This window comes from Sylvia atricapilla, chromosome 16 (genome assembly GCF_009819655.1).
Source record: "Sylvia atricapilla isolate bSylAtr1 chromosome 16, bSylAtr1.pri, whole genome shotgun sequence".
In the NCBI taxonomy this organism is placed as follows: Eukaryota; Metazoa; Chordata; class Aves; order Passeriformes; family Sylviidae; genus Sylvia; species Sylvia atricapilla.
In genome coordinates this window covers 899,025-923,847 of record NC_089155.1, presented here as the reverse complement: position 1 = coordinate 923,847, position 24,823 = coordinate 899,025, and the positions used below count along the sequence as shown (strand labels likewise).

Sequence of the window (24,823 nt, the reverse complement as noted above, 5' to 3'; positions counted from 1 at the left end):
ATGGCCAGCCGCGCCCGAGGGGCCGCGAGGGGCGGTGACGTCACTGCGCGCCGGACCCTCGGGCCGGCGGCGCCTGCGCGGTGGCGGTGCGGCATGGGGAGCCCGGCGGGCGCTCCCGCCAAGCGCGCGCGGTGCGACGGGCCCCGCGGCCCCGGCAGCGACCCGCGGCTGTGGGACACCGAGCGGCTCTGCCAGCACCTCTCCCGCTGCGGCGTAGGCGATCCCAGCCTGCTGCGCCGCTTCCGAGGTACGGCGGGCCTCGGGACCGGGGACGTGCGGTCCCGCCGCTGGCACTGACGCTTCTCTTGCTCCCACAGAGAACGGGGTCACCGGGAGGATGCTGCTGGACCTGCCGGCCTGCGCCCCGGAGCTCGTCCGCGTCTGGTGAGGGCCGCCCGCGGGGAAACGGGGCCCGGTGGCCGCGGGGAGCGGCCGCACAGGCGCGTGGCCGGGCCCGGCGCGCTCTGGGCCGCGCCTGCCCCACACGCGTCGGGCGGAGCCGTGCGGGGGGAGCGGGCACCGCGGGCTCTTCGCCACCCTCGGGGCGCTTCCCGTTCCCCGAGATCCTAGCACCACCGCGGCGCGGACGCTCGCTGCCCGAATAACCATGAGAAGCAAAAAAAGTCGATCTTTTAGAAAAGATTTAATGAAAATTAAACCTACTGCCCCTGGGTAGCACAGTGAGCTTTGGGGTGTTGCTGGCAACACGCGAGTGAGCTCCGGGGGTCCTGACGGGAACTTACTTTTCTGCCTGAAGTTGCTGCTGCTCCAACGCCCCGATGTTTGACAGAGCGGGAGGTGCTGCTCAGGAGAGGCCGAATGCCACCCGTCTGCCTGGGAGAAATCCAGGGCATCGACAGGTCAGCCTTGCAGCAGCTGCTGCGACTTGGCTCTGTTGTGCCTGCAGGAGCGTGGGCTGCTGTGGAAAAAGAAGTGGTGTTGTGTGTTCTGGCAGAATAGGGGCCTCTGGCTGAGTCCCCACCACCCTGAGCAGTCCAGAGCAGGCGGTCTGGCTCCTAGTGGTCACCTGCTGTGGACACAGGGACACTGGATGCTGTTCTAAAGTGTGTAAAGGATGTTCCGAACAGTGAAGGAATGACTGACCCCAAAACCCTTGTAATCTTTCAAGTGGTGAATATGTTTTATTGCTTTTCTGAAACAGCAGAGAGTATGAATCTGTCCTGCTATTCTGTGTGTTGGAAACGCCCTTTTGCCCCTTCTCTGCCCCACTGGGGATCCTCTCTTGCTCCTCTCTACTGGGATGTGAGCCTGCTTGCTCACCACATACTTCCTGGTGGTTTTTAATCTTGTAATGTCTTTTCTTTACTCCTTTGTTGACTTTGTTTATACTGTTTCCTTCAAATTTGTCTCAAAACCCACCTGCTGGCTCCAGCTGTTTGCTGATGTTGTGGTTGGTGGCCCTGAGGTAGGTTGGGGTGTGTAATCTGGCAGGTCCACACAAGTGCAGAGCTGTGCTTTTCTGCTGGGGCTTACAGCACTTTGATGTTGGGTCCTTGGCTGAAAACTAATCAGAGCTCATGCTGTGCTGGGAGTGAAGGTCTCTTTCTCTGTTTGATTGAAACATCAGCATGCCAAGGGAAAGTGGAAAGGGCAGGTGTCAGGGCGTGAGTATTGGTAGAGAATAAAGAGGTGGTGTCACACAGTGGAACAAGGAAGAAGTGCTGTGCTTTGGACAAGGTAAGACGTGCTGAAGTCATTAAGGTATTTTTGATTTCTCTTTTTGTGGAAGAGGGGTTTAACTGCAGCTGTTTGAAGTATGCAGATAGAAATGCTGTGATGTCCTGGAAAGCAGCTGAGGACTTTGTTGATGAAGTACCAGCTAATTGCCTGACTGAAATGATAGGCTGGTGTCTAGTTTTATTTAGGACTTGCCAGGAGGCTGGTTGCTTCTAGCAGGGAAGGAGCATCAGGTGTCCCAATCCAGGACACACTGGACATGTGCAGCCAGTCTGGGGAGTCAGAGACTGTCTGTTAGTGCTGAACATGGGCAGCAGGATGGGATAGCCAGGAGTCCCTCAGCATGGGATACAGCTGATGGAGGCATAGGGCTGTGGAGAGCTCTTAGTTGATGTAGAGAACAGACGGTGATGGATTTACAGGCTTGTGGGTTTTCTTTGTATAAGATATTGTTAACTTTGTATAAGTTCCTTCTGTGAGATCTGACATCTTGTTTCTATTAAGCTGAAACTGTTGGAAGTTGGATGAGAAATTGCTCAAGCTTTCTGCTTTTTGTAAACATCTATACTTGGCACTAAGAACAATTCTTTTGCTGTCCACAGCACACTGTCCTGCAGTAACTTTGGTCATTTCTCTGTGACAGGCCAGTAAATAATGCATGTCTTTAGTTACTCGCGTTCCTGGATGTTCAGAGGTGTGAACTCGGGCCACTGGTGCCTGGAGGCACCACAGTGGGTTTCCCAGGTGTTCTCATGTTGCTGGTAGTAGATGTTTCATGTGTGCAGTGTGCTGCATGCTGAACACAGATGGTGAGTGGGGCTGTCTGGCTGACCTCTTCAGGCACAGGAAAGGGATTTTCTTATACTTGTGACTTGTGGCTTGAAGGAGGGTGTGGAGGGAGCAGGGAGGGGAGTGGATGAAGAAGTGCCAGTTGTCACCATTTCCAAGCAGCCAGCAGTAATACTGCTTTAGCTGTTGGAGGAATTCTGCCTGCAGAGCCCTGGAAAACTGCAATTTCCTTGTTTTGTTTAGGAGGGGTCTGACCTTTTAGACTTCAGGTGAAAAATGTGCTGCAGCTGTTTTCTATCTGAAGGAGGACCAAAAGCAGGAAGGGTGGGGCATTCAGGCAGTTGGTCACACCAGGATCCAGCATGCAGGTTCTAACCTTTTTCCAATTCTCCTCCCCAGCCCAGAGCAGGGAGGTGGCTGTGTGGGACTGGGTTCCCAATCCTTCTTGGTGCCCAGTGTGGGGCACAAAGGGTTGTGATTATAACAGATCTGAACAGAGATCTTGGGTTTGAGGAGAGTGTGTATTAAAATACAAATGGTGTGGCCACCAGAACTAGGGAAGTGATTCTTCCCCTATGCTGGTTAGGCCACTGGTTGTGCCACACCTTGAGTGTTGTGTCCAGTTCTGGGCCCCCCGATTTAGGAAGGATGTTGAGATGCTGGAGCATGTCCAGAGAAGGACAACAAGGCTGGTGAAGGGGGGTATTTATCTGGAACTCAAGCCTTATGAGGAGTGGCTGAGGGAGCTGGGGTTGTTTAGCCTGGAGAAGAGGAGGCTCAGGGGAGACCTTACCACTCTATTTGACTCCCTGAAAGGACGGTGCAGCCAGGTGGGATCGGTCTCTTCTCTCAGACAACAAGTGACAGACAAGAGGACACAAACTTAAGCTGTGCCAGGGTGAGTTTAGGCTAGACATCAGGAAAAAATCATTAACAGAAGGAGTGATTGGGCATTGGGATGGGCTGCCCAGGAAGGATGTGATGGAGTCATCATCCATGAAAGTGTTTAAAAAAACACTGAATGTGTCAGTGCCATGGTTTAGTTAATTATGTGATGTTAGGTCATAGGCTGGACTTGATGACCTCAAAGATCTTTTCCAACCTGGCTAATTCTGTGTGAAAATAAGTTGTTAGAAGCATTCATTGTATTAGTTTAATAGTTGCTGGTCACAATGTTGATTTCTTTGCTCTCAGAGTTGTATCATGGAACACATGCTGGTCTGGGCATCACCAAGGACACTTTTCATCTTAGAATTGTGGAATGGTTTGGGTTGGAACAGACCTTAAATATCATCTCATTCAGACCCCAGCCATGCAAGGCAGGGACACCTTCCACTACCCCAGGTTGCTCCAAGCCATGTCCAACCTGGCCTTGAGCACTTCCAGGGATGGGGTGGCCACAGCTGCTCTGGGCAACCTGTGCCAGGACCTCAGCACCCTCACAGGGAACAGTTTTTTCCTAATACCCAGTCTGACCATGCCCTCTGTCAGTTTAAAATCATTGCCCCTTTTCCTGACAGTATCTGCTTTTATAAGAAGTCTCTCTCCCTCCTTTTTATAGGTCCACTTAAGGTATTGGAAGCCTTCAATGAGGTGTCCCCACAGACTTCCCTTCTCCAGGCTGAACAGCCCGAGCTCTCTCAGCCTGTCTGCATAGGAGAGGTGCTCCCCAGCTCTGCCTTGTCACGGTCTGAGCAGCAGCTGCAGCCCAGGAGCTCCCTGTTAGGGAAAGCAATACCAAGTGGTTGAGAGAAACACTGCTGATCAACAGCTCCAATATCATGCCTTTAATATTTTAGTGATTGTGATGATTTGGATGAGAATAGGTAGTGCATCAAGCAGTACTTTTTCCTAATAGTTGACACTTTATAGTCTTGTTTTCTGTTAAATTTTATGTTGAAAGGCTGATATCAAACTGATCTTGTTGGTTAACTGCTGGAGAAAAAGTATTTTCTCATTATAGTGTTTGCTGTCACAGTGAGGCTGAAAACATTTAGCTCAAGGGCAAGGCTTGCAGACAGAGTTAGTAAAAGTAGGTGTGATAGAGCATATTATCTCTCTCTGTCCAGAGTTGTCCTGCCTGTGGTCTTAGACTGCTGTGGCTACAGCAGAGTGTCTGCAGTGGAAGTTTAGCTCTGTGTTGGGAAAGGGACCTTTACTCATTTATTAAAAATGACAGCAAAAGGTCTTTGCAAAATAGAAGAATCAGTCTCAGGAAAATCAGACCGTTTTGTTCAACTCCATCGGCAAAACTGCAGTGGTTTTGCTGATGAAATTGAACTTATTTTATGTAAAATTCAAGTTATTTTGACAAAATTAAACTAATACACCGTTGACTAATTGCAAGAAATTTGTATAAAATTCATTTGTCATGACTGACATTTTAGTTTAAGGAAGCTTTGCATCCTTAACAACTGTCACTTATTCAGATGCTGTATGTTGTCTTTCCCGTAAGTTTAAAGGACTCCAGGTGTGGCTTACATAATTTTTTTCATCAGTTTAATGGTGGTTTTATTTCTCAGTTCTGTGTAAGTGGGAGAAGTGCTGCAGCCTAGTGGGTCTGTTGGGCCGTGGCAGTCCCTGGCAGCAGCATATTTAACAATTCACGCTATGTGCCAGGCACACAGGCACATGTGTGCCCCTTGGGTTTGGGGAGAGTGAGTCAGCTCTTTGTGAAAGGCTGTCAAGGCAGTCTTGGTCCAGGGGAAGGTCAGGTGACACCAGGAAGCACCACACAAGACGGGTTCTTCTTTTCCTAGGGTCTTCTTTATTCAGAACCTCCTGGGGTCTGAAGAACTCAGATGCTCAGGGGAGCAGGCTCTGATACACTTATCTGAGGGCAAGGACAAGAATTTGGACCAGTCAGGACATGGATTAGGAAAACAACCGATCAATGAATGGGTCCAAAATACACCAATAGGAGAACAGAGAAACTAGGAACTGTCTGCATGACAAATCAGGGAGGAACAATCTGCATACTGCAGCAAAGACTCATGGGGGTGTTTCAGTTACCTCAGCACCAGTCACGGAGGAGTCACTTAGAAAGACCTCCCAGAAGGCAAAGCCTGTCACCTCGAAAACAGCTCATGCACTGCACACACGCCAAGGGAGAGTGAACCCCTTTGTGACAATCTGAGGGGCTGCCACAGAGAAGCTGCTCTGCAGACATGTTGTGCAGCTATTTGTTTCCTTCCTTCTGTGCTTCGTTTTAGAAGGATAAATGCTCTCAGTATTTTTCTGAAAAGGTTGCTGTTGCAGTCGTCTTCTGTCAAGGAATATTAACGTAATGTGAACTCGCTTAAGTAATTCCATATGTACTGCAAATTGTAAAGGGAAGTGCATTGCAGACTTTGCTCTCAGTGTCTGTTTTTCCTTCCTAGCTGTCCAGCTGAGCGAGTGGAAGTGCTGGCGTGCCTGACACAACTGCAACCACAGCGCATGGAGCTGATGAAGGTAACCCATGCTATGGGCACACCATGGTCAGGTCCTGCCCCAAGCCTTGCATAGGGTTCTGCTCCTCCTCTCTGCCTCTCCCCTCTTGGCTAGGTGCTGCCAGCTGGTGCCTTTCCTTCGCACAGCAGCAAACTCTGGGACCTTGGTAGTGGTGGTCTGTGAAAAACCACTTTAGTAGAAGAAATACTAGAGTCATCAGGTGGAAGCTTTCAGTGGTCACCTGCAGGTTGTGAGGGATTAAATGAGCTGTTTGACATGTGTTGGAGGAACTCCTTGTTCTGGGTTGAGCTGCCTCCTATCCCATATATCCATCCCATATCTTGGATATGTTGTTATGTCTCGCAGCTGAATCCCACCCTCTAGGGCGGGAGCCTGCAGTTCCTGCCTCCTTTTTCCTTCTTAGCTGCTTTCGGCTCTTGCTTCAGCTGGCTCAGCTGCTTTTGCCTTCTTTGCTTCGCTTTGCTTCGCTCTGCTCTCCAGCTGCCTCTGCCGCTGTTTTTTCTTTCCCCCCCTGCTGCTTCTGTTTAGTTTTTTTTTCCCCTCCTTCCTTTCTCTCCCCCTCCCCCCCCCAAAGTTTGAACCGGCTCCGGACCTGACCTGACCTGAGAAGTTGGAGAAGACCCAGACCAGACAGAGACGTGTCAGCACCCTCCCCATTGTCACAGTAACCCGTCTTTTCCCACTATTCAGTGTTGGGGAGTGTATTTTTGTCAATAAACCAGTTTTTCCATTTTCCTCCGAAGTATTTTCCTTCCCGACCCCAGGGCTGGGGTGGGAAGGCGTGGTAGAGGTTTGGTTTAGGGGAGTCCTTTTGGAGGTTCTTCCCTAATTTACTCCAAACCAGTACATTTCTTGGTGCATTGGCCGGGAAAGGGCCAGAAAAAGTGGAAAAACCTTAATAATAATATTGGTGGTTCTAGTTGTTTTGTGGGTGTATTGAGATGTTTTTTTCTGGATTCATAATGTCATTCGGGGTGAAAGCCTGCCAATATTTCTGGTCCCCAGGGATTTTTGAGGTTTTAATACCTCTGTAGTACCTAGAGTTATTCCCTTATATAGAAAAAGCTCTGGTATTGCTACTAATACGTAGCTTTTGGGGCCGTGGGGCATTTTGACCTTCCCTTGCTATGTGAAATAGGCAGGTTTATCTTTTTTGATGTAAAGGTTTAGTGGTTCTCCAAGATAAATTTGATTGCACAGAGAGGTTGAGCATGTGCCGTGCCTGGAAATGTTCAAGCTCAGATTGGACAGGGTTTGGAGCAATCTGGTCTAGTGGAATGTGTCCCTGCCCATGGTAGTATGTTGGAACAGTATGATCTTTAAGGTCCCTTCCAACCCAAACCATCCTATGAATCTGTGATAGATCTTGATATAGGGTTGGCAGGATATGTCTGTTTTACAGAAGATGAACAGTCTCTCCCACCAAATACCTGACCATTGTAGATACCCTTTACCTTGGTGCCTGTTTCTTTTCAAAGTCAAATTTTAAATTTTTTGTTGTTGTTACTTGTTTTTTTTTCTCCTGTAGGTTTTTAATGATCCTATTCATGGGCACATTGAATTGCATCCCCTGCTTGTTCAGATCATCGACACCCCTCAATTCCAGCGCCTCCGGTACATCAAGCAGCTGGGTGGCACATACTTTGTTTTTCCAGGTGCCTCTCACAACCGCTTTGAGCACTCCCTAGGGTAAGGTGGTGGTTCTGGCACACGCATCTCTAGCATCTGGATATCCCTGAAATTGGTTTTGCTGCTGTGGAATGTCAGCCAGGGGGCATTACTGTCTGAGCATTGGTGAAAACTGCTGGGGAACCGTTCTAGTCTCAAATGTTCCTGGATATGCTGTGTGATTGTGGCTGTTCCCTTGAACTTCTTTTAATAAAGATAGATAAACAAACCTGCAAGATAAATCAGTATTAGAGTTCCTTCCCCACTCTTTATTATTCTAAGAATAATGTTAGCTAAAAACTGTAAGTGCTTTATGTTCTTCCAGTCAAAGTACAAGTTTTAAACCATAAACTTAGTAAGTGTACCGTAGCTACTCTTATGGTCTGTCAGACAGCTGTAATCCCCACTCATCATCTAGCACAGGAAAATCCATTTGATCTGTAATGTTTGCCTTTGTAGGTAGATGTGCTTCATGCAATCAATGACAGGTTGATTTCTGCTTAATTCTGTTAAGCAGAAATATGATGGAGACAAGGATTCTTAGAGTGTTGCTTGGTTGTTTGTACTCCTCAGGAAAGCTGATGAATGACAAATTTCAGCTTGTTTAAAGGGTATATCTCAAGGGGCAGTGAAATTACGCTAGTAAGTGGTTTTTATTCAGGTGATCTGGCCAGCCTAAAGTTGCTTTTTTTGGTGCTGAAATTTTGTGGATTAGATCTGGCTTACTTATAACGAGATTCAAATGGCTGTTTGCAAAAGCATCAGATTAATGCAGCAGCCTGGATTGATTGTATCTGGTAAGCCAAAAAGACAGAAATGTGCTTTAATATAAACAAAGTTTTCACAACAGACATCTGAAAACTCCAGTTGCATCACCATCTTTTCTTTTGAACAGTTCCATTGATCTATCAAGTTAAATTTAGGACAGTTGTTCTCCACTTGTGTGTCATTTCAAATATTTCTACAGTGTTACAAATAGAAGCAGTGAATTTTGTGTGCTTATTGGTTTAGTAAAAAGCCATCAGTGAAATTTGGACTAATGAAACAAATACCTTGTCATAGAAAGCCTTGTCGTGCTTTAAGCTGTTCTGAAAGGGAAACTGAGGGAAGTGGTGCAGAGGTTATAAACAGTTTACAGGAGTATGTGACATATATTTGCTCCTGCTGGTTTTGTGTCATGTTAACAGAGGGTCCTGTTCAAAAAATGGGACTAAATCAAATCTCAAATCTAAAATGAATGAGAAGAAGGGAAATAATTGTCATGAGCTATTATTAAAGCAGCAGTTTGAAAAATGTGCCAAATGCTTTGGTGACTGTTGTAGACCTTGGTACCTTGCCCTGACTGGAATTCAAAGATTCAGTGTAATCTGAGATGCTTCAAGATTCTCTCTGTCAGTGGTGCAGTGCTGTTCTCATTCACAGCTACTGTGGAGTTGTTTGTTATGAAGTACTGCAGGATGCTCTAGAGTCTCGGTGTTTTGGGCATGGTATCCCATTTGAGCATAGTATCCCGTGCTTTTTTGCTTTCAGAGGACTAAAACTCTACTACAGGAAGAAGTTTGTGATTCTCTCGCAGGTCACGATTTGGGTATTCCTTGTATGCTGACTTTCAGACAAGAGCTGTGACTTAATGGAGCAGAATAGAATAGAAGAACTTCTCTTTTTCTGCTCATTCTAAACCACTGCTATATTTCTTTCTTTTCCCTCTGCAACAGGGTTGGCTACCTTGCAGGATGTCTGGTTCGTACGCTGAAGGAGAGGCAGCCAGAACTGGATATAACCCAGCGAGACATTCTCTGTGTAGAAATTGCTGGGCTTTGTCATGATTTGGGTAAGGAGCACCTAAGATGAGTTGTTGCTCTTGGAAAGCTAACCAGGATGAAAAGCTGGCTGTGAGGTCAGAACATGTGAGCTGTTTTGGACTGCTCAGTGCATGGCCATGTTCCAAGACAGGTTTTATCTGTTTGGTTTGGTCTGGAGTACATCTGTGGAGACAGTTCCACTTGAATCTGTAGCCACTCTTACCTAGTGTTGTGTCCTGTTCCCAAATGGTGCTTAGAGTTCTGCCCTCAGTGGCTGAAGTGTCCACTTTCTTCTGTGGTTTCTCCAGGTCTCTTGAAACACTTCAGAATGAAGATTAGTGTTCCTTCAAAAATTGTACAATTATTTTGTAATTTTTTGTTTTCTTCAGAGCTCACACAGGATAATTAATATTCTCAGTGTTGCTGCAGTACTTGCCTGTGGTGTAGGTGCTGGAACTGGCTGTTAACTGCAGTAGTAATTTTCCTAAGTAGTACACTTTGGAAAGTGTATGTGTTATACCTGAGTCTTCCTGATAAATGATGAATAAGGAATTACCTGATGGTTGCACTCAGAGAGTTGTGGTTACAGGCTCAATGTCCAGGTGGAGGCCAGTGATGAGTGACCCATGTGGGGGCTGGTGCTGTTGGATTTCTCTGTCAGTTGTGGGGACAGTGGGATTGATACACTCTTGGGCAGGTTGTCAACAACACCAAGCTGTGTGATCACATGCTGGAGGGAAGAGATGGGGCATCCAGAGAGACCTGGACAGGCTGGAGGGGCAGAGAGTGGATTGAGAGCAGCCCTCAGAAGAACTTGGGGGTGTTGGTGGGTAAGAGGCTGGGCAGGACCAGAGGCAGCCCAGCTCCCCCCATGTGCTGGGCTGATCCCCAGCATGGGCAGAGGTGAGGGGGGCATTCTGCCCCTCTGCCTTGCTCAGGTGAGACTTCACCTGCAGAGCTGCCACCAGCCCTGGGCCCCAACGTAAGGATGGGGTGCTGCTGGAGGGAGGCCTTGGAGATGTGCCAAGAGCTGAAGCCCCTCTGCTCTGGAGCCAGGCTGGGAGGGCTGGGCTGGAGGAGAGGAGGCTCCAGAGAGGCCTTAGACTACATAGAAGGAGTTCCAGGAGAGCTCAGAGGGCCTTTGGACAAGGCCTGGAGTGACAGGACAAGGAGGAATGGCTTCACACTGGCAGAGGGCAGGGTTAGGTGAGATACTGGGAAGAAATTCTTCCCTGTGAGGATGGGGAGGCCCTGGCACAGGTTGCTCAGAGAAGCTGTGACTGACCTACCCAGAAGTGTCCAAGGCCAAGTTGGATAGGGCTTGGAGCAGCCTGGGATAGTGGAAGGTGTGCCTGTGCATGGCAGGAATCTGAATGAGATGATGTTTTGTGTCTGTTCCCACTCAAACCGGTCTAAGACTCTGTGATATGTCAGGAGAAGCCAAATACAGGAGAATTCAGATCATAAGCTTGCTCAGGAAATTTTTGCTGACAACTATGTCTCAGACTAAACCTGTGTAATCTTTATATTTAAGGTCATGGGCCATTTTCACACATGTTTGATGGAAGATTTATTCCACTCACTCGTCCAGATTTGAAGTGGAAGGTAGGCTTTTCACTATTAAAATAAAAATACAAGCCTGAAATTTTTAGAGGCTCAGTAATTAATTTTTCAAGAGTTCCAGTGCATGTGAGGCTATAGTGGTTATCTGGCCTTACCTTATTGCATCATTTTGATGGCTTAATTGAAAACCAGAAAGTTGCTTCCTCATCTTATGATGATATCCTTGTTATTGCTGCACTGATCATTTCTGGCCAGCATTGTGCCTTAAAATGCATATTGAGAGCTTTCTGCAGAGCATTTGCAAAATACCAACTGGCAGCTTCCTTTCCAGTGTAGTGTTTTAGTCCAAGGCCAGGATATTCAATAGTGTTTGGAATTCAAACCTTCTGTTTTTGGAAAATTTTGAACAGAGTTTCAGCAGTTGTTTTCTGTGCAATATAGTCTTTTTTGGCCTCTCTCTGTTTGTAATTTCTTAGCAAAATCAGATGAATAAACTGGTTAATCTTTTGCACAGCAAAATGGATTATTTGGTCTTTTAGCACTGTAACTGCTGTGCTGCTGTTTGTCAACACACCGAATTAACCGCTCTCTGCTGAAGAGTGTGTTTCTGGACTCTGTAGACAGGGTGATTTCCTGTTCTGTTTAATGCAAAATGACTAGGAAAGCAACCAGGCCTGCCTATGTGCCCTAGTGGGCAGTGCTGATGACTTGGAGTAAAGCTGTGACACTGCAGGAAAGATGCTTACAATACAATACTTGGATGGGGATTGTAATACAATATTTGGATGGGGTTTTTTTCGCAGCATGAAACTGCTTCTGTTCAAATGTTTGAGCATTTGATCACTTCCAATAACCTTGAAGAAGTCATGAAGTTTTATGGTCTTGATCTGGAGGAAGATATGTTTTTCATCAAGGAACAAATAGGAGGGCCTATAGATGAAACTGCCTGTGTGAATTCGGTGAGTCAGTGTGCTGCTCCTGCAGTCATCCCAAGAAATGTCTATTTCACTGAAAGAACAGATAACTTTGATTTCTGCTATATGTTACTTCTAGCTCCATGAAATTCTTGGAATCTTGTCAACATGCTGGAGGAGTGTTGTGTTTATTTCTTGCAGTGCTGGCAGATGTGTTAATGTGCTTACAGCTCCCTGAGAATTCTTACCCAAAAGCCTCCAGGTCAGAGGAAAGCTGTAGAATGTTACTTGTATTTAGAGAACCTAGCTGGTGACTGAGATCCACTCAAGGGTACTGAAAGAATTGGAAGAAGTGTTCACCAAGGTATTTCCCATCGTCTACCTGCAGTCCTGGGTGGTCCCAGTTGTCTGGAAATCAGCAAATGTGACTCCATGTACAAGGGTCAGAAAGAGGATCCAGGGAACTACAGGGCTATCAGCCTGACCTTGGTGGTCAGGGAACGTCATGGAGCAAATCATCCAGAGTGCCATCATGCAGCATGTACAGGACAACCAGGGAATCAGGCCCAGCTAGCCTGGGTTTAGGAAATGCAGGTCATGCTCAACTGAAGGGCAGGAAGGCTTTGCAGAGGAATCTGGACAGGTTGGATCAATGTGCCCAGGCCAATTGTGTGAGGTTCCACAATGCCAGATGTTGGGTCCTGCTACAGGCTGGGGGCAGGGCAGCTGGAAAGTGGCTAGTCAAAAAAGAGATGCTGTTTGGTTGACAGTGGCTGAAAATGAGCCAGATGTGCCCAGGTAGGCAAGAGGCCAATGACACATGACCTGTACCAGCCGTAGCATGGCCAGCCAGACCAGGACAGTGACAGTTCCCATGTGCTGGGCACTACTGAGGCCACAACTCGAATTCTGGGATCAGTTTTGGGCCCCTCACTTGAAGATAGACACTGAGGTGCAACGGAGAAGGGCAGTAGAGCTGGGGAAGGGTCTGGAGCACAAGTATGTTGCCGTTAGGGATACGAAAGAATGAGCAGGCAGCAGAAAGGTCAGCAGGGATATCTCTCTTCTTTGTTTTTCTGACTCCATCTTATATACACTTTGACAAGCAAGCCAGAGATTGGCTAAACAGGTAGCCACCTCTTTGACCTCGTTGGTGAACATCAGCATCAATCATCTTTCTCCTCCTCCCAGAGGAGACGTATGTAAACAAAATAGATAAATTCTAAAAATGCACATAGTTTTCTTGAAGCTGTGTGAAAAAACAGTATGTAAACAAAATAGATAAATTCTAAAAATACACATAGTTTTCTTGAAGCTGTGTGAAAAAACAGTGAAAAAGCAGGCAAACCTGGGGCGACACAAGTATCGTGAGCAGCAGCTGAGGGAGCTAGGGGCACCTGGCCTGCAGTAAAGGAAGCCACCCCCAGTCTGGATAAAGAGAAACTGGGCACTGGCAGCAATGAGGCAGTGAGCAATCCGAGCCTGGCCCAAGTGCCAGAACCACAACAGCTTTGATGACAGCAGCAAAATGTTTGGATTTATTGCAGTAGCAAACATAGAGGCAGGGATAAGACTTGAAGAAACTGAGTTGCGTCAAGAGGCAAGCAAGAAGAGATGGTGATAGTTAATCATTGCAACTCTATGAAAGACTTAAGTCCTCTCCCTGTGTTTTACACTTTAGAGCTTTTGTCTTCTCTTCAAGGACACTCATTCAGTTGCCACCAGAGTAAAGAACTGGTAGCAGCTGAAGTCAGTCAGAGATCTGCCAGTACAATCTGGTCCTCACCAGAATTTATATGTAGTCCCAAACAAGTAACCCACAAGTGTTCACTCTTGCCCATTATTTTCTGCAGTGGGAGTGGGTAGCAATCTCATGGCAAATACAAGGAAGTTCACATAGTGAAATTGAGTCTGAGATCCTAAAGGAAGAGGACGTTCATTTACAAAATCTGCAAGCTGATTTTTATCCAAATGGGCTTATTTGCACACAAGTCTTGGTGCCTGCCACTAGCATTGATCTTGTGCCACGTTCTTTCGCCATGTCTGGTTTACTTTGTTTGGATTCTGTGTCTGTTTTCCAGCAGGATACCAGGAAGAGGAGCGCCACACACGATATATGGCAGCACCCTTCTGGTGTTAGGCAGCAGATTGCACGGGCAGGCTCTGCACTGTGGTGCAGGCCTCTGTCATGACATGGACAGTGGGTGTTCAGGCACCAGACATAAAGTGTCCTGAACATGTTGCAGTACCAGAGCTCTTTGTGATCATGGTATTTTTATCCATTATGTACTTTTTTCCTGCTGCTTGCACATGTTTCCGTTGCTATTCACGTCAGTTCTAGTATTTCTGTAGTGCAAGTAGCATGGAAGCCATGTTTTCATACAATGTTTTCCACTTTCAGAATTTCAAGGCCAGTTTTTGGCATTTTTTTAGGTGAAAGATCTTAAAATTTTCAAGAAAAAGTGCACCTTTTATTATTTTGGTGTTCATTTCTTGTTTGCTGTATGGCTGAATTGTCCTTTGTGAGGTAGGAATTTAAGTAGCTAACCATCAAACAATTTTTGCTTAAAACATCTAAGTAAGTGTGTGTAAACTCTGTTCTATTAAGTTGTAGATTGCAGGATGTGTTTGTGCATTTAATTCCCTGAGAAATAAATCATTCCAAAATTTCCCTTCTTTATTGCTATGCTTTTTTTTTTTTTTTTTCATTTTAAAGCTGCAGGCTTTCTTTTAGTAGAACGATGGACAATGAATACTTGTGTTCATGAGTTCCATTCTTCCTGAGATTTGGAGAAGACAGCTGCTTAGACCCTATTCTGGGTTTCTAATGCCAGATAGCTTCTGGAAGTTCTTTCCTGGTCTTTGTGTTCTTCACTACCTCAGTGCTGGATGTTTATTACAAGCAAAGTCAAAGTGTATTCTCACTGTCTTTAAAAAGCTGTTTGCCATTGTTGGTGCACTTTAATTTCTTGTTGTTTCTAATGTTTTTCTTCCTGGCTCCCCTGTCAGTGGCCCTACCGTGGTCGACCAAAGGAGAAAAGTTTCCTCTATGAGATTGTAGCTAATAAAAAAAATGGCATTGACGTTGACAAGTGGGATTATTTTGCAAGGTATACAAATCTTACATTTTATTATGAATTCCTATTGACAAAATACTACTGTATGTACAAAAATTATCATACTGTTTAACACTCTCTGGAATATTTCTAGGGATTGCCATCATCTTGGAATCCCAAATAATTTTGACTATAAGCGATTGCTTATCTTCACTCGGGTCTGTGAAGTGAAAAACCAGAAGCACATCTGTACCCGTGACAAGGTGAGCAGTGTGTGGAGCCTGGGGGGGTTAGGGCACCTGGGGGCACACAGGGGAGCTGCACCCCATGGCTGGGTGTCCTAGGGGTCCTGCCCCATGGTCCCTTCTCTCCCAGAAGGGAGAGAAATAGTTGCTGCTCTGAAAGCTTTTTCTCAGAAGCTGCTGTTTGGGGGAGGGGCAGAGCAAACTACTGTTTGAAAAGATTAGTGGCAGATCCTGTCAGAGGTGACTCTACAGACCCGTCAGATCTGCATGATCCTGTTCCAGGTCTGCTGTCAGCAAGTCTGCTGGGCAGGAAGTGAATGTGGCTGTGGTGAGGGGCTGCTAAAGGGATGAGGAGTCCCCTTCACTGCCAGGCTGCCTGGGGTCACTGTCAGCAATTTGCTCTCCTATGGTGGCCTGAGCCAGTTTTAAAATTTGGAAATTGTGAATAGTAATCATTCTGCTTTATGCTGTGAATGGGAGGAGGCAACTAATTTGATAATTTGATGGATTGTTTTAATCTTCCCAGTAAAACAGTGGCAAAAGTAAATGCTGATAGGGTTTTTTTTATTCAGGAAGTTGGAAATTTGTACGAGATGTTCCACACCCGGAATTGTCTGCACCGGAGAGCATACCAGCATAAAACTGGCAACATCATTGAAATAATGCAAGTATATTCCTTCCTTTTCAATTTATTTTTGAATTTTTGAAACAATCCATGTCCATTTGGAATACTCAGAAAATCAATAAGGTGTGACACAGAATAAAAGCCACTTCTGATTCTTGTGAAAAGACTTAATGCTTAGAGTGTCATAAAGACTGTGGTTAACAAATTAAACAAAAACAGAAAGAGACAAAGACAAAAACATCCTTCTACGTACAATTAGAGGAAAATTACTAAAGGGCTGAAGAAGCACAGAACCAGGGTGTGCTTAAACCATTTAAACTGATGACTGCTGAAGTCAGATCTTTATCTGCAAGTAAGAGACCATTTAGCTCGAACTGCCTGGTTGCTAGAGCAGGGTTACTAACAGAGTGGAGTCATGAATGGGCTCATGTGGCTCAGCTGAGGCCTGGCTTTGTGTTTGTAATGTAAGCTTTACTCAAGACCAACTCAGCTGGCTACTTGCTGTTTTACTTCTCTTGTTGATGTCTATAGAATTTTCCCTATAACATTATTCATTTTACTTTTCTTGAGAATCAGAAATACTTGTATCCCCAAATATTTTTTCTTAGTGTTATGTCTGCTGGGTGACTGTTTGTTGAGTTTGGTAAAAAGGGATGTTAAGGATTACACAGTACAAGAGTGATTTGGATTGCTTTCATTTCATAAACTTTAGCTCCTGATTTAGGGATCCTCTAAAACTCCGACTAAAAATGCTCAGGTTTGATAGTACCCACATATGACAAATAAAACACATTTTTTTAGTTTAGAAAAACTCAGTTCTTGGTTTCCTATAATTATAGCAACCTTTCTGAAAGAGTGTCCAAGCTGGAAATGACAGCAAGGTACATGGAAATCTGGAAGAACTTAATCTTTAGAACATCGTATTTTCCCATCTGAAAATGCTACATATTTGTGCTGTTTTCCCTTTACAATGCTTTGTACCCTCTCAGTTAACTCAGGAAGCAGGGAGTCTGTAAAAGGGTGTGCTCATCTCTGAGGAAGCCTTACTGCAGCTGAGGGACCATGTCACTGTTTTGCAAGGTTCTGCAATTGTCTCAGCAGTGCTGAACACAGTCTGAAGCAGAACAAAGTGAATTTGCTCAGTCATCTAAAGGTTACATTCTGTTCTGAACCTGTCTTCAGTAAATCTCTGTTGGAATGTGCAGTGACAGCATGGAGACGAGATGTTGCAGTGATCAGTGTCTGCTGTGTGCTGGGGATACAGTTTCATCTGTTGTCTTCTTTTTATAACATACTAGTTCGTTTCATTTTGCCTGTTGACCATTGAGGTGTTTCAAAACTATATTATCCTAAAGTCATAATTTTGTCTCAAATTAGGATAACAGAAGCTTTTCAAAAAGCAGACAAATTTTTTGAAATAAGAGGCTCTGGAGGAAAAGTGTATCGGATTTCTACAGCAATGGAGGACATGGAAGCCTACACTAAACTAACTGGTATGACGTCTCAGAATTATTTAAGTAAAAGAGCATGAGTACCTGTTAAAATGCTGGTTTTACTGCTTTTATGTGCAGAAGCTGGGGCAGGCCTGGCCTGTCTATTGCTTGTGATCTCAAATCTTGCTGGGAGAGCAAGACCTTCTAGTTTAAAACACTTCTATGTTGAAAGAGAAAGAAGCACCAACTTTATGTTCCACCTATGTACAGATTCAGCAGTGTTAGAAGGTCCCACCTGTGCCCTGAGTTTGTTGCACTTCTCATGAGTGGGATGTAAGTGAGCTCTAAGTGATACTACAGGTGGCTCTGTCAGGTGAAGTACTGAATATGTGTTGTGCTGTGAAGCTATTCCCAAAGCAAATTCCAGACAGCTCTCATGGGGTCTCAGGGTTGCTGCCCTGTTTGCCTGCCTCTCGTGGTCTGTGCTGTGGGGCCCCAGTGTTCCCCTGGTTGTGTTCAGAGCTACAGTGTGGGCCAGGCAACCCTACTGCTCGAGGGCTCTGTGGTTGGCTCTGTGCATGCAGGGCAGGGGTGCTGCAGCCCTGCTCAGGTCTGCTCTTGATTACTGGCAGCTCTTGCAGCAACTGTCAGCTGCAGCTCACCAGGACTTCCAAGCCAACTCTCCTGAGTTTCCATCACCAAGCCTTAGCTGGCCAACAGAGAGACTAATGAACTTCTGTTTTTGGTCTATGTATGAAGCTACAGGGCCTGAGGGCACTGTTGCAGAGAATCCTGTGTGCCTTAGCCTTTATTATGCTAAAGGCTGCCTGCTGGCAGTCCTTCTTATGCCACAGTCATCTGCAGTCTTACCATACACCTGCTGTTGTGATGAGGAGCTGTGTGTCCTCTCTGTCAATGTGTGCCTCTGCTGAGGGCACGACAAGGGAGGCTGGCTTTGAGGAGCAGTAGTTGGGGAACGTGAATCGCATTGCTGAGCAATGGAAGGGCTGGGTAGAAAGGAAAGAACTGAGGTGTTGTTCCTGGGGTGGGTCTGTTCCTGGGGGCCGTCTGGCCTGACAGGTCTTGCTGTAACTACCGACTTACCTTTGGTGCCTGGTGAGGAGCACAGCTCAGGGCAAGGGCAGCAGGGCTGTGCCCAGCCTCTCAAGGTCTGCCACAGCAAGGAGCAGCTTGCTGGGACCATCTGTTCAGCAAGGAGGGCTGAACAGCAGGAAGAGTGATGTGAGGAATGTACCAGCATCAGATGTACAGTGGAGCATGAAGGATGAGTATATTCTCTCAAACCTCCTTCCTGCCTCTAAGTGCTATGGAAGGTAGGATTTTTCCTGTTTTTTTTTTTTCCTTTTTGCTCAGGAAATTTTCTCCCATTTCTTGCTTAAGAGTTGGAAACATAGTTAAGAGAGACAAAAGATGTAGCCAAGGAGGAGGGAGAAGAGTGCAGTTTGCTAACCATGTATGAGCTGGGGGGCTTTCTCCTGGGAAGTGCAGAGATACTGGGAGATTTTGGCTGGGGGGTGAGGGGCTGGGCTCAGCTCCTCGCTCACTCGCCCTCGGCGTCAGAGGTGAGGATGGGTGGGCTGCTGCTGTGGGGAGAACTTGCTGCCACCGCAGAGTTCTGTCCTGCACTGCTCGCTGCTTGCTGTGGGTGAGCTTCTGCTCGCAGGAGCAGCTGTTGAACTGGGACCTTCCAACACCCGACCTCACTGGGAAGGGGACCCCGGCCCCCTCCCCCTTCCTGGAGGCAGCTGTTGGTGGAAGCCGCCTGCCTCTGCCCAGGCCCGCTGCTCCCTGCCCTTGCTGTGGGCTTTTTGGGACACTACCCAACATCCCGTGCCTGCTGGGAGCCCCTGCTGCTTCTGCCACCGCTTAGGGCTTAGTGCTACACTTTGATTTGATGCCTCCAGGGGCCTCTTGCCGTTCCAGCTGCTGCTCCTGAGGTTCCCGCTGCAGCTCCTTTCATTATCCAGAGGCGCACAGGGAGAGGCTGCTGCCCGTGAGTTCCCAAAGGAAGCTCCTTCTCCATCTCTTCCACCAGCCCCCCGCCATTGCCACGTGTGGAGAGGGGCGGCCGAGCCCGCGCCACAGCGCCCCCTGCAGCCGCGGGGGAATCATGGCACCCGCCCTGCCCGGCCGGGAGCCAGCAGCGCCCCTGCCGGCTGTGCCCGGAACTGCACCAAAGGGGAAGGTGCCTGTGGCCGGGAGAAGGCTGGGACTGGGTCTCTGGGCTCTTGGGTGTTGCTGCCGGGGTTGTTGTTTGTTTGCCTTGTTATACACACACAGACACACACGTAAAGAACTGCTATTCCTTCTCCCATATCTTTGCCTGAAAGCCCCGTAATTTCAAAGTTATAATAATTCAGAGGGAAGGAGGTCATATTTTCCTTTCCAAGGGAGGTTCATGGATTCTTTGGCAGACATCTGTCCTTTAAACTAGGACAAGTGCTTGCAACCTGGACACTCCTGAGGCTTTTTTCCGCAGTCCCTGGTGAGGGATGCTTCTGTGAAATTGTTCGGTTATGGACAAATGATGAATCTCTGGGAGGTTCTGCAGCAGAAGGTTCCCTGGCTTTCTTCCATGGTGGGTGAAAAACCACGGTTGTTTTTTGATGTGTTGCCTCCTGATTTGGCAGCAAATCCTAGTTCTAGCAAAGGCTGAGACAGCAAAGCATTCCTTGTCACTGCTGCTTTTGCACAGGGAAGATATTTATGGGCTTCTTCTTTCCCCTGCATTATCTGTTCTTTGTCTGAAGAGACTCAGTCTGTGATTCCTCGTGGAGAAGTTCCTGGTTTTGGTTGACCTTGTCCATTAAACAGTTGAAGGTGTTTTGGTACATGGCTCTGAAGTTGTTCTGGAACGTGTTGGGAATTCCTCAGGTCGCTTGCAGCTCTGGGTGCGCTCTTGCACGGCTGTGTTTGCAGCATGTGTCAAAGCTGCCCACATGTTCCTGGCCAGGGAGTGCAGTTGTGGGGTGTAGATCAGGCCAGCAGCATCCTGGCAATAGCAGTCTGTAGCACAGCCAAAATAACCTTTCTGCTCTGAAGCCACATTAAAAGAAACCTCTGTCTTGCTCTGACTGATGGTGGGAATCTCACTGCATGTGTCACTGTCATGTGGAGACGGGAAGGAGGATTTTGATGTTGGCATCCAAAGTCTGAGAAAACCTGAAGGCTTAATGGCCATTCTTTATCATTTTTACAAGACAGAGTCCTGAGCTAGTTAGTGGTGGAGTTCAAGATAGTCTGCTAAACTAGACTGGCTAAATAAGAGGAGAAAGTAACTTCTAGTGAAATAATGAAGTATGTTGCCAGGGTAAGAATTCAGATAGTTTTTCTGTCAACAACCATTGTGAATCTAATGATAATTAAGATAATATTGTGACTTCTCATTGTCAGACTTAGTTCTGTCGTTCCCTGAAAGTGTCTTTCCTGAACCAGCAGTTTTTCTGGTTGCTTTAACCTTTGGCCCTGTTTGTGCATTTTACTGTGACACTGGATTGTGACATACCTAACAAAAATCAATGCAACTTTGGCAGATTGTATCTACCTGGAAATTCTGCACTCAAGTGGTCCAGAACTGGAGGAGGCACGAGAAATTTTGCGTAAAATAGAACGACGTGAATTATACAAGTTTTTAGGGGAGACTCGACCTGAATCAAAGAAGGAAATTGTAAAGGTAATGTCCTCTAGTGGAAGGTTCTAATTTCTGTCCCCATAAAAATGTTCTCGAAGTTGCTGACCATCCATTTCTCTATCTCCATGTGGGCTTTGTTTAGTTTGATGGGCGGTTTGTTTGCTATTGGAAAAATAGAGTGAAAAGTTCTCCTCCAATCTTTAAGTAGCTGAGCCACGAAACATATAAGAAATTGGGGAAAGTTTTATCCACAGTCAGAAGAATGTCAACAGGTAGCAATTCAGAAGCTGATTATTGCAGAAGTATTTTCAGGAAAAGCTTTTCTGAAAAATACAAAATTTTATGAAACACTCTTACAGTGTTTTCAGTGATTGAAATACAGTGAAATCAGTGATTGAGAAGGTTGTTACATCATTTGATGTTCATGAAAATTTCAAAATAATAAGAAACACATTTGCTTTCAATTGTAATTCGTGTGCTTTGCTTTGAGAATAAATATCGAACTGAATAATAGCTGCTGAATTTCTTGGTGTTAATCTATACTATACTATACATGAGCATGCATGTACTTTTTCCAGTCTTCTTCATGAGTGCTTTTCAAAGCAGATAGCAGTTTAATTCCTGTTGTCTTATTTCAAAATAATGGTATATGAGAGCTCACTTCAGCTGGCTCAGCTCTTTTAATGTGCTATACTGTGTTTTCACGTCATCAGTTACTTATCCCCAAACTTCAGCCATAATGGTGAAAATTTTCTGTTCCTGATTTCCAGAAGTGGATGTCTGTATCTAGAAAGCCTTCATAAAAATAATTCAGGTCTTCTAAAAAATAAGGATAGGAAAGGACTACTGATGTAGCTGTTCATCTTTTTGTTTGAAGAGAAGTTTTACTTGTGTTCTTTGTCTGAGAAAAAGTAGTGCTAAAAGATTTGGTACTACAAAAGCTGGGAAGAAATAGATGACAGCAAACATGAAATGGTTGTACATGGATTATCAAGTTTCTGCCCTTTTGAGGAGAATGTTGGGATAGATGGCCCAACAAATAAGGAGACAGCTGTGAGAGCAAATGTTATGAGTTGCACCTTTAAACAGTTCCTTTTAGAAGCTTGAGTAATGAAAGGAAAAACACTCATTTTGAAAGTCCAGCCAGAGGCATTGAATCTTGTGGTACCCAGGGTGTTGTTTTGAAGGGAGACTGGGTCACTGTTGGTACCATAATTATATCCAGCCAGTGCTTTACAGCTGGGGGTGCACAGCTGAGGGGTTGAGGGAGGATGTTTGCTCCTCTGGTGCCTGTGGCAGCAATGTCAGAGGCTCAGCCTCCTCCCAGTGCTGGAGGGTAGCAGTGGCTGCACAAGACAGAGCTGTGTCTGCTCTGCTCCTTCACACACCACAAGGTTATGTTTAGAATCACAGAATGGTTTGGATTGGAAAGAGCCTTTAAAGGCCATCCAGTCCAACTGTTGCAACAGGACATGAAGTAAAGATGCTTGACTCCAGTCAGGAGGCAGTAGAAATCAGAAGGCTTTATTTACAATTCATTCAGCCCTTTTATAACAAGCTGCACTAAAAAGGCACGTTATTGGTCCATAGGGCTGACACCTCTCCCATTGGCTAAGTAACAGAAATTGCAAACCACTCCTGCTGTTATGGGAAAGGAATATTGTTTACACAAGGTTGTTTTGGGGAAAAGAAAACTATTAAAAAGTTCCCCTTAGGAAGAGCTAGCAATTCTCAGGCTCAGAAAATATCAGGTCCACATCCAACCTCCTGCCATGGACAGGGACAGCTTCAACTAAACCAGGTTGCTCCAGCCCCTTCAGTTCTTTGGTCCTCAAACTGGCCAGAGCCAGGGAAAAATCCCAAACAGCTTCAGAGTTCTGAAATTCAGTCTGAGTTTCCAGTTAATGAACCAGAGAGGTAGTTTCAAAAGGATGCAAGCAAAGATAGGAACTAAGTTAACAAATGTACATTCTGTTACAGAGTAGAAATAGTTACAAACAGGCTGCCTCAAGTCAGTTCCCTCCTGAAAAGGTTTTCCTCCAAGTGTGCTCTCAGTTTGAGTAAACGTTTCCTTGGTTTCTTGAGTCACTACATACTACACACATGCCTCAGCTTGGCAATGTGTGTGATTTTCTGCTTGTCAGTCTCTCCATCTCTGCAATGAAGATACCAGCAGCAAAAAAAAACCCAAAACAACCCAACTGCTCCTAGCTGAATTCCTTCCCTCCTGGACAGTCTCCTGACTGCTCTGGGCTGCACTCCCATGACTCTCAGTTGCTCCCAGGAAATCTTGCTACTTCAAACCTTGCATCTTCTCCAGAGCACAGCAGTCCTGAAAAAAGGCCACAGAAGAGAATGAGAACTAACACATTTCAGTGGACAACTGTTCTCCATCTAACCATGCCCTTCTGCTTCACGTTAGCCTAAGTGTCAGCAGGGATATTCCCATGGGGCCAAAACCAAACAAAACCTCTTTGTGCGTTTCAGCTTTTGCGGAGTACTTTAGTGAAGTACTTTTTGTGGGTTTGTTTTGGTTTTTTGTTTGTTGGTTGTTTTTTTTTTTTTGGTTTTGTTTTGCTTTTGTTTGTTTGGTGTTTTGTGTTGTTTTGTTTGTTGGTTTGTTTTTTGTGGTTGTCTGTCTCTTGTGATTTTTTAATGTTTTATTGCATATATATAAAAGCTTTATTAGCAGGTAAGATCCTGCAGCCCTTCATTTAAAAAGTTCAATGAAAATGTCTAGTTTCAACTTTGGGGAACTGTCTTGGTTTAGGAAGACAAGTATCTGCCAGGAAAAGCTGGAGCTTCCCTTGGAATGGTGAATGTAAACTACTACCACCACCCTTTTTTCAATTATAATTTTTTAATTTTTTCAGTTAAAAGCTTTTAGGCAAAAGATTTTGAAAATAGAAATAGTAGTTCTTTACTGATATGTATAAAAAACCAACCAACCAACCAAACAACAACAAAAAAACCAACTACAGCGTTGATAACAAAAACAGTACCAAGAACTTTGAGGACTTTGCTTCACAAAAACCCAGGGCAGTTTGGTCTCGGTGCCTTTGCAGGATCCTCAGAGCACCAAGCTGGGAACAGTGGAGAAGTCCCAGGCTGGTAGCTGGGATGGCAGGGTGTCCCAGCAGGGCTGGGGGATGCAGGGTCACGCTGTAGCAAGAGCAGCAGTGCTGATGGAACCACGATGGCAGGGCAGGGCTGGCCCAGCTCTCGAAGGGTGGCAGAGGAGCTCAGAATTCCAGGGTAAGCAGATGATGGCAGATTTCCCAGGACTGGACTGCAGTGAAATCCTCCAGCAGGAGCACCAACCCAGCCGTGCTTTCTCCCTGAATGCCAAAAACCAGACCTACAGGCTACCTGAAGCTCTGCCTGTTACCTGCCTCAAACCCCCACCCCTATCCGAGCTTTTGACCACCCCTTTGTTTTGTTAAATAGTCTTAAGTACGACATTTAGTCTCCTTGGTAACTTATGGGGAAAAAATTCTTTAGAGTAAAAAGGAACAAAACCTAACCCCCAACAGGAACTTAATTGCAACACATTTATATTGGCAAAACAGTTAGTTGACAGTACTTATTTTCTGCCTTTCATGCTTCAGCATTCTGGATGGCACACTCCTGCTCTCCCCCGTGCCCCATCCTCAGGTATAAAACTCCTCCTCCACAGACTGGCAGATTTTGGGTGTTCTCAATTGCATAAGCTGGTTTGTTTCTAAAAACTGGGTTTTGTACTAGTGGCTATGATGTACAGTAATTCAAAAAACCAGATTGCTGCAAGAGTCTTGTTAAGGTATGAAGAATTGAAAGCTTTAGTTTAAAAACATACTGCATCACATGTTGAGTTGCCTTGACCTAGACCTGAGAGTGCATGAAAGTAATTTGAGTTACTGAGTTAATCTTTTGGTTTGGTTTCTTT

The 24,823-nt window shown here is 45.8% G+C and overlaps 1 protein-coding gene across 3 annotated transcripts in view; it reads left to right on the top strand.

The window, feature by feature from the left end:
• SAMHD1 (SAM and HD domain containing deoxynucleoside triphosphate triphosphohydrolase 1) overlaps positions 1 to 24,823 on the top strand; it is a 28,355-nt gene continuing 3,532 nt past the window's right edge. The window contains exons 1-12 of one of the 3 annotated variants that reach the window (XM_066330497.1): positions 1 to 247; positions 318 to 384; positions 5,868 to 5,940; positions 7,469 to 7,629; positions 9,324 to 9,439; positions 10,945 to 11,015; positions 11,777 to 11,932; positions 14,897 to 14,997; positions 15,098 to 15,206; positions 15,761 to 15,852; positions 17,191 to 17,306; positions 20,801 to 20,940. In XM_066330497.1, the coding sequence (XP_066186594.1) occupies positions 1 to 247; positions 318 to 384; positions 5,868 to 5,940; positions 7,469 to 7,629; positions 9,324 to 9,439; positions 10,945 to 11,015; positions 11,777 to 11,932; positions 14,897 to 14,997; positions 15,098 to 15,206; positions 15,761 to 15,852; positions 17,191 to 17,306; positions 20,801 to 20,940 (1,449 nt within the window). Of the gene's footprint in view, positions 248 to 317; positions 385 to 796; positions 861 to 1,727; positions 2,393 to 5,867; positions 5,941 to 7,468; positions 7,630 to 9,323; positions 9,440 to 10,944; positions 11,016 to 11,776; positions 11,933 to 14,896; positions 14,998 to 15,097; positions 15,207 to 15,760; positions 15,853 to 17,190; positions 17,307 to 20,800; positions 20,941 to 24,823 lie in introns of those variants that run through there. The other 2 variants (XM_066330499.1, XM_066330498.1) reach the window with 2 other exon arrangements.